The sequence below is a fragment of the Pinus tabuliformis genome, chromosome 6 (assembly GCF_031772625.1).
Source record: "Pinus tabuliformis cultivar Carrire ecotype Pingquan chromosome 6, CPIR1, whole genome shotgun sequence".
Classification (NCBI taxonomy): Eukaryota; Viridiplantae; Streptophyta; class Pinopsida; order Pinales; family Pinaceae; genus Pinus; species Pinus tabuliformis.
This window is the reverse complement of record NC_142292.1, coordinates 217,520,851-217,529,754: the sequence shown is the minus strand read 5'-3', so window position 1 is coordinate 217,529,754 and position 8,904 is coordinate 217,520,851. Positions and strand designations below refer to the sequence as shown.

The 8,904-nt window shown below is 42.0% G+C and overlaps 1 protein-coding gene across 1 annotated transcript; it reads right to left on the bottom strand.

Annotated features, from left to right (window-relative positions):
* Positions 1-1,397: 1,397 nt before the first annotated feature.
* Positions 1,398-3,482, bottom strand: LOC149258233 (uncharacterized). The gene is made up of 2 exons (XM_089371075.1): positions 1,791-3,482; positions 1,398-1,681 (listed from the first exon to the last, which is right to left on the bottom strand). The coding sequence occupies exon 1, from the start codon at positions 3,417-3,419 to the stop codon at positions 1,803-1,805; it is 1,617 nt and encodes a 538-aa protein (XP_089227201.1). The 5' UTR covers positions 3,420-3,482; the 3' UTR covers positions 1,398-1,681; positions 1,791-1,802.
* Positions 3,483-8,904: the final 5,422 nt, after the last annotated feature.

The window sequence follows — 8,904 nt, the reverse complement described above, 5'->3', positions numbered from 1 at the left end:
GAAGACCAAGTACTCTCCTTCTTCTAACATGGCTTCCTAGCACCACATCTACCCATCTAGCTGCCTTTGGAATTTGGTTTGTTGTTAGCTCATAGAATTGTTGGTTAAAGTCATTGAAGAAAATCTTGTGCACTATAACCATAGGTTTCCTAAATATTTTAGATATTCAATCTCTTTTTAGATTTTATCCTAATAAATTGGAGATAAAAACACATTAAGTAATAAATCTACTTTATGATAAACTTACATAGTACTAACTCATACATTCATCATCAAAAAATTATGCAAATGATGAAAAAATTTCATTAAATTTAACAATACAATTTTTGATAAGATAACCTTTTTTAATTACTTATAATATATTTTTTTTAATAAAAACACATAAAACTTGAATCACCATAAACACTCAATTTATGTAAATTTAACAACTGAAAATTATCATTCCTCATTCCAATAATTTCTGACAGAAACTTCCCACCAAAGGCCAAACTGAAACTAAAAAATATTTAAAAAATGAAATAAAACATTTATAGTACTCTTCATGAAATTAACTTAAAAATTATCATTCCTCATTCCAATCATTTCTGACATAAACTTCCACCAAAGACCAAAATGAAACCGAAAAATATTTAAAAATTAAAATAAAACATTTATAATACCCTTCATGAAATTAACTTGAATGTGGAGAAAGTGGGATTGCAACCTTCAAAAGTTCTCAAGGTAAAAGCGCCGAAAGTGGAACCTACTGACACTATTACCAACCGACCTACTCTGAATCATAGTCCAGTAGGCAAGTATTATGAAACTTTCTTTCGCTGATTCAAAATAAAGAGCGAAATGCAAAGTCAAAAAAGAGATGTGCTTTTCCTGTCGAATGCAGAACATTGATGGCCCACAAACATTATCAGGTTCATGGTGGAAGAAATAACGATTGGTTTTGAGAATATTGATTATTAGAAATAACTATTGCTCTTGACTATGTTGATTGATTCTGTGGACAATCGATGAAGCAGATTCTGGTTCATTGGTGTTCGTTCTTGCTCGAAAAGACGTGCAAATGCATGGCTGCCATATCTACCAGACGTACCTTTGGAACCGACCGTCAACCATGCATTTTCCTTCTCTTCAACCGACGAATATACATATTTTATATACGGTGGTAATCGAGGAATCGAATCGAGATCATAACCAGACTTCCAAGTCGTGTGCGCGGAAACCGCCCATGAATAACCATTCCACATACTGTTACTATTTACGTACAGGCGCAAATTTGTTTGGGATGTGGGCAGACGGACAGTAAGTAAGACAGACAGCGCATTGGGTTTGCAGAAGAATTAGGAAAAAGTTGCAGAAGCATTAATTCACGGTGAGAAAAAAAATTATTTGCCCGAAAATCGTAACTGAAATACACAGAGCCAGCCAACTACTGTACTATTACTGACATCAAAAACATTCATATACCTTGTCAGGCCAAAATTTAAAGCATAAGCCAGTGCTGAATGGAGAAATCTAGATTTGTCAGCACACATTGCGTCGTTTTTATTTTGAATGTGTTATATACAGCGGGCTATATAGCACTAAACTAAATCAGCTATATAGCACTGCATCCAGTTTTCATTGGCTCGGGTTCGATTCTCAGCGCGTTCTACACGAGAATTCCCAATTCGGCTTCCAGCTAAATCTGTATTAAGAAAGTAAAAATAAAGTTGTTTTCAAACTGAAGTTGAATGCTCAGAATAACTTGAAACATTTAAACATATATTTATTGCTCTTCGAATTGTTTAAGGCACCTGTCATATGCGTCAGAAATCAGGCGTAGAGGGATTCTTGGTGCCGTGGAAGATGGCTCCCCAGATCTCTGTAAAAGCCTCGACGATTACCCCGTGATGCTGGCGAGAATTTAACGAGAGAAAACACTGCAAAAGCTTCTCCAGATCGTTGGCCTGGAAAATCTGCTTCTCCAGAATCATTTCGAGCATTGAATCCCTGAAATCATGGTAGGGATCCTCTGAGCTTTTCACCACGGCAACGCTTTCTCCGACCTTGCCGTCGATATCAGCTGGGACGAGGCTCTCCCTTTTCTCGGATTTCCTCCGAGGGGAGCGTTTCTTGCCGGAAGAATTTGGAGCGATTTTCTTCGTAGGCGAGGGTTTTCTCGGAGTTCTTACTTTACTCTTTCGGACACGGCCATCTCTGGTGCAGGCGACCATAGAAAATGGTAGACAATGCTGATTATGACGAAAATCTGACGTTTTATAAATCACGGTCCTTATATCATCCCGCCGATAGCCGCACCCTCCTGCTTTCCATGTCTTTGCATTCACCTCAAAATTATCCTCTGCCTCGCTGTTTAGCAGAGAGCTTAACATGCTCTGCTCTGCATTTGCATCAATATTCGAGTCTTTCGACTCTAATTTGGCGGATTCCGAAGAAGACAAAGCCGTTCCGCGCCCTAAGGATAAATATGGATCTTCATCCAACAAAACCGGCGGGGACGACTTTCGTTTTGAAAGGTTCTTGGATCTCCGCCTGGTTTTTGGAGTTTTTGACCGGCGGGAATTCCTCGGCATTTCGTCGATAGTGGACAACCGAGTTTCGTAGCAGTCAATGCTCGATTCCGATGAAAAGCTCTTGCAACGATCAGAGGCCGTGGATCGTTCGCAAGAGGAGAACAGAGTTTCGTCTTCATCGTCACTGGCAAAGGATCCAAACACGGTATCGGCCGAGGAAGTGCTCAGTCTATAATTATTACAACAACTCGCCATATCGGAGAACTTCTTATGAACTCGCGGCCTTGTCGGATTCTTCTTCTTCCTGTGCTTTCTTGTGACGATCTGCACATTGGGTTCGACAAAGCAGGCCGAATTATTAACAGAAATACTATCCGGCGACGAAACAGGCGACCCTGGCGGGCAGCATGTCTTGCGATTCTGATCACCGGTGGAGCGTCTGAGCACGGCTAGCTTCTTTCTGGCAATCTCGTCGTTAACTTTGGCGACAACATGCCATCCTTCCTCCTTCTCCCATCGGTAACCCGCGTTCGAATCCGTCGAGTTGCAGGGCATGACAACAGACCGGGGAGAGTTAATCTTGGGATCCTTGACGTGCTTTCTTTTCCGACACAGAGGCCGACATCCGCATCCTACCGACACGACCGCGGCCTTTTGTCTCAGGCGTCCCTTTTGTGCCGTTTCTCCTCCATTTTTCACAGGAAAAACGGTATCCCCAGTCTTTCGATTCACAGGCGAGAAGCACAATTTCTCCGCCAGATCGCCTCTTTCTTCTTCCGCATGGCGAAAGTAAGGAGCCGGTGATTTGGCTGCAGAATCTGGCTGATGATCTAATTCTGCACGTCTCGCCACGTTCTTGATCTTGTACGCCCACAAACTGGGCATCAGCCTCACCCTGAAACCTCCCATCGTCTCACAAAGAAACGAAATGCAAAGGGAGGAATAGGTAGGTATCCCCTTAAAAAGAGAGAAGTGAAATGACAGAAAGAGACAGATTAAACCGGACGGAAACTTCAAAATATTCAAACTCGGTCGGGATTTAGGGACCGGCGTCACACAACTTGCGGTATTGCCAACTTTGTACGACGGCCACTAAGTCTGTCGGCCGGAGACGTCTAGTTTTGCAGCGAATATGGCAAACTCTGGTTCAAATTCAAAGCTATAAAATAATATTTAATTCTCTATGAATTCTTAATGCTTTCGATTCCGTAAAACGCTAAAATCCGCTTGATCAAAGATATCTAAATTTGTATAAATAACAAACTGTTGCTTCAATTCGAAGATTTAAATCCATATTTAATTTTTCATCGAATCATCTTCAACTCCAGAAACAGTATTCTAAATAGAATTTTGATCATAATTTAAATCTTTAATCCGAAGTATTAGTCTGCAAACAAATCCATAATCAATTCTTTAAACCTCCGGAAGACTTCTTTAATTATTTTGACCAGGAACTCTCCATCGTCAGTTAAATGTCCAGAATTTTTAAATTAAAAAAAAGCCAGTAAGATCCGGGATTGTGTCTCAGGTTTAAATACATCTGTATGTATAACTAACCCCTGTTTCGTCTACTCCGTTAAATTTAATGCTTATAATAGACATCGCCGTTTGGAATCAAAGATCCTTTTGAATTGCAGATTATTTTAATGGAGCGAAATTTAGTATGAAATTGTTTTTGTCCACAGCACCAGGATTTGACTGGCTGGTCAAGTCGGACTGGTGAAAATGAAAATCATTACTCGCTGTACAGCTCCTTCGTCCACGCGTTCACATACACGTGAGGTCGTGAGGTCGAACTCGGAGCGTAGTCCAGATGTTTGTAAGCGCGTAATGGCGCCACATTACAATGTACGTTGGATAGCCTTAAATCCTTTTGCACCGGCATCAACACCGAGACGGTCCTCATTCCGCCCCATGACTTTTATTATATGTTGTCGTGGTGCACATAAACATGTAAACATTTAATACGATGAAATTTTAACGTTTAACGTTGCATAGTCTTCTAGAATGGAATTGACTGCACTACTGTGGTTGCAATGTGAACAATTAACATCACACGCCCCCTTCTGGTATGTGTGGGATCTCTATGCAACTCGCGCTACCAAGTAAAGAAACTTTGCCCATTTCTTGTCCCGCTGAAAAAATTTGGTTATGCAGCAATGATGAAAAGAACAGTTTTGTCCTTTTTACTTATTTTATATTTTACCTTAGTAAAACTTTACCTTTAAGTCCTCCTGTCCTTCAATTAGTCCACTTGAGCACGTTTGCTTCATTTATTCTCCAGTTCGAGGGCGTTATGTTCTTTAGCTTGTGTAGTTTGTTTTTAATCACACTGTAACGGTTAAAGAACATGTGTTTCGTATATATATATATAATACTAATATTTTAATAAAATTTTAAGTAAAATATTTTTTATTTAATTAAATACGTTGAAATAAAAAACTTTGGCGGGAATTGATAATATAATTTTTAATGAGATTTTTTTTTTTAAATACACATTAATATAATTTTTGAGATATTTTTTTTCAAATACATTTTTTATCAATTTAATTTTTTATCATATTAAATATTTCAATTTTAATTGATCAATTTTTTCATGATATTTAATAGTCTATTTAGTGCTCATTGCATTGGGGCTTGCACATGGTAGGTTACCTATTTCAAGACTCTAAGCTCCCTTAATTATGGAGTTTTTCCCTACAATCAAATACACTTAACTTGCTGCCCTATTTACAAAATTTACATGATAATATTAATACCAAAAATAATATTTAATAATTATTATTTTATTATAATAATAAATATAATTGAAATTTTATATTTAATTGAGTTGTTTTCCTTCAGGCTTGACCCGTGGGTTGAGAAATCGAGACCCATTTGGAGATCACACTCACCCAAGGCCACACAAGCACAAGCCCTAAACTAACTGGATTTTATCACGTCTCCTCCCTTAGGTCTCTGTGAGGTTTGATTCTTATCACGTCTCCTCCCTTAGGTCTCTGTGAGGTTTGATTTTGGATCACCTCGCTAAAAAGACCTATCCTCAATCGATTGTGCAGTGAAACTTGAGTAATCAAGTTGAACTTTTATTTAATAATAAATATGAGATAAACGTGAAAATTAATAATGAAAATGACCTGGGGGAGGCCCACGTCATTGCCAAGATTGCTCCCTTTCATCACCAAAAATTTAGGAAGGTCATTGCCAAGATTTCTCCCTTTCATCACTGGAAATTTAGGGAGGCCATCGAAATTGAAAAAAGGCCGAGGAATCTCAATAGGGATGATGACTGGAAAATTAGCAGTGGTTGGATCCCTGCCCTTTCTTCCTAGTTGGCCCCTTAGGGAGGCCATCGAAATTGAAAAAAGGCCGAGGAATCTCAATAGGGATGATGACTGGAAAATTAGCAACTGTTGGATCCCTGTTGTAAGGACCTGCGGTTCCACCCGAGGTGCGACCGCGTTTGACGATGGACGAGCGGTTGGAAAATGCAAAGTGCGACTTGAACGAACAAGTTACAACACAGCTCTATGACCAACGCGTGAGGAAACATGTTATAATGTGCGTAGAAGGATAGAGCGAAGGTTTATATAAGCATGGGAGCATGGATGGTTAGACCATGGGCCGACCTACAATTAGTGCAAAGGCCGACATGTATTTGCGATGAGTAGGGGGCGCTCCTTGCTTGGAGGACGAGTCGGCTTGGGCAGCTCGACTCGCCCTCACACCCATATAAGTAAACATTGCGAAGAGCTCATTTGGATATCACAACTTCGCTCATCACATGTAGAGAAGTGCACAAATCAAGTGTGGACGCAACAAGAAGAAAAGGCACAGTTTGGTGATGCGCTCGCTCTTGGGCAAGGCCGCACGAAGGTAGCACGATATCTCGGTTTTGGGTGAGACTTGACACAGGTGTCTCGGGTAGCTCGGGTGAGCGCCCGCCCATCATGCAAGGGTAAACGGTGGAGACTTGGTGGAGTCGCCCGCCGGTGCGAAGTTGGAGAACGGTGGAACGTGGTGAAGTCGGGTGCACAGTGAAACGTTGGTGAAGCCGGTTGTGCGAAGGGGGTGTCTTAGTGACTTGGTGGAGTCACCCGCCCGTCATGCAAAAAAACAAGGTTCGATTGTGAAGTGTTGAAGGCAGCTCGTGTGAGGGCGCGCCCACCCGCCTTGGGCAAGGAAATCTTGGCTATCACACAGAGGTGTGATGATGATGTAAAATTGGCTAAGTATGAAACTTGGTGTTTCCCAAGTATACTTGTAAAGCATTATAAACTTGTAAAGTTGTATAATATATTATTCGGGCAGACTCATTGTTCAGGGAGTTGCCCCTCCCTTTATACTGTGCAATTGTGTTCTTTGTTTATAATTGCTGATGATAATGAATGTGTATGGGTGTTCATTAGTATAAGGGAAACATTAATAATACTTGGTTACGAAACACAAACTAAGTAGGATAAGTGGTTAGGCGTAGTCCACGAACATAAGTATTGGTGAAAAGAAAGTGTTCGGTGGTGCCGCACCTCGCCAAGCGTGGTTGAAAGACTACCGACATCTCCAGCGTCGTGACAGTTGGTATCAGAGCTAGTCTGAAGACTTCGACGAGTCTTGTAGGAAGCTGGGTGAAGCAAGTGTGCACACACTTGACAGTTGGTGACAGTGAAGCAGGTACTTGCAGGTGAAGGAAGTTGTTTCACATACAAGTGGAACAAGGGCCGGTTCGGCTTGCAGGCAACTTGGTGAAGTTGTTGGATGGTCGAAACTAGATCGCAAAGAAGAAGGAAGCTGTTAGCAATGGCAGGTGAATCTCAGGTTGGATCTAGTCACGATGCGAAAGATGCTACTGTGGCATTCATTGAAAAAGTGTTGGAAAATATGTAGGACTTAGAGGCTTACTGGACTTAGAGGCTTGCTGGCCTACAATTAGTGCAAAGGCCGACATGTATTTGCGATGAGCAGGGGGCACTCCTTGCTTGGAGGACAAGTCTGCTTGGGCAGCTCAACTCGCCCTCACACCCATATAAGTAAACATTGTGAAGAGCTCATTTGGATATCACAACTTCGCTCATCACATGTAGAGAAGTGCGCAGATCAAGTGTGGACGTAGCAAGAAGAAAAGGCGCAGTTTGGTGATCCGCCACTCTTAGGCAAGGCCGCACGAAGGTAGCATGATATCTCGGTTTTGGGTGAGACTTGACACGGGTGTCTCAGGTAGCTTGGGTGAGCACCCGCCCGTCGTGCAAGGGTAAACGATGGAGACTTGGTGGAGTCGCCTGCTGGTGCGAAGTTGGAGAACGGTGGAATGTAGTGAAGCCGGGTGCATAGTGAAACATTGGTGAAGCCAGTTGTGCGAACGGGGTGCTTGGTGACTTGGTGGAGTCACCCACCCGTCATGCACAAAAACAAGGTTCGGTTGTGAAGTGCGGAAGGCAGCTCGTGTGAGGGCGTGCCCGCCCACCTTGGGCAAGGAAATCTTGGCTATCACACGGAGGTGTGATGATGATGTAAAATTGGCTAAGTATGAATCTTGGTGTTTCCCAAGTATACTTGTAAAGCATTGTAAAGTTGTAAAGTTGTATAATATATTATTCGGGCAGACTCATTGTTCAGGGAGTTGCCCCTCCCTTTATACTGTGCAATTGTGTTCTTCGTTTATAATTGCTGATGATAATGAATGTGTATTGGTGTTCATTGGTATAAGGGAAACATTAATAATACTTGGTTGTGAAACACAAACTAAGTAGGATAAGTGGTTAGGCTAGTCCACGAACATAAGTGTTGGTGAAAAGAAAGTGTTCGGTGGTGCCGCACCTCGCCAAGCGCGGTTGAAAGACTACCGACGTCTCCGGCGTCGTGACAGTTGGTATCAGAGCTAGTCTGAAGACTTCAACGAGTCTTGTAGGAAGCTGGGTGAAGCAAGTGTGCACACACTTGACAGTTGGTGACAGTGAAGCAAGTACTTGCAGGTGAAGGAAGTTGTTTCACATACAAGTGGAAAAAGGGCCGGTTCGGCTTGCAGGCAACTTGGTGAAGCTGTTGGATGGTCGAAACTAGATCGCAAAGAAGAAGGAAGCTGTTAGCAATGGCAGGTGAATCTCAGGTTGGATCTAGTCACGATGCGAAAGATGCTACTATGGCATTCATTGAAAAAGTGTTGGAAAATATGGAGGACTTAGAGGCTTACTGGACTTAGAGGCTTACTGGCCTACAATTAGTGCAAAGGCCGACATGTATTTGCGATGAGCAGGGGGCACTCCTTGCTTGGAGGACGAGTCTGCTTGGGCAGCACAACTCGCCCTCACACCCATATAAGTAAACATTGTGAAGAGCTCATTTGGATATCACAACTTCGCTCATCACATGTAGAGAAGTGCGCAGATCAAGTGTGGAC

Excerpts from the sequence above, each read along its gene's own strand:
- LOC149258233 (XM_089371075.1), bottom strand. The coding sequence starts at position 3,419 with ATGGGAGGTTTCAGGGTGAGGCTGATGCCCAGTTTGTGGGCGTACAAG.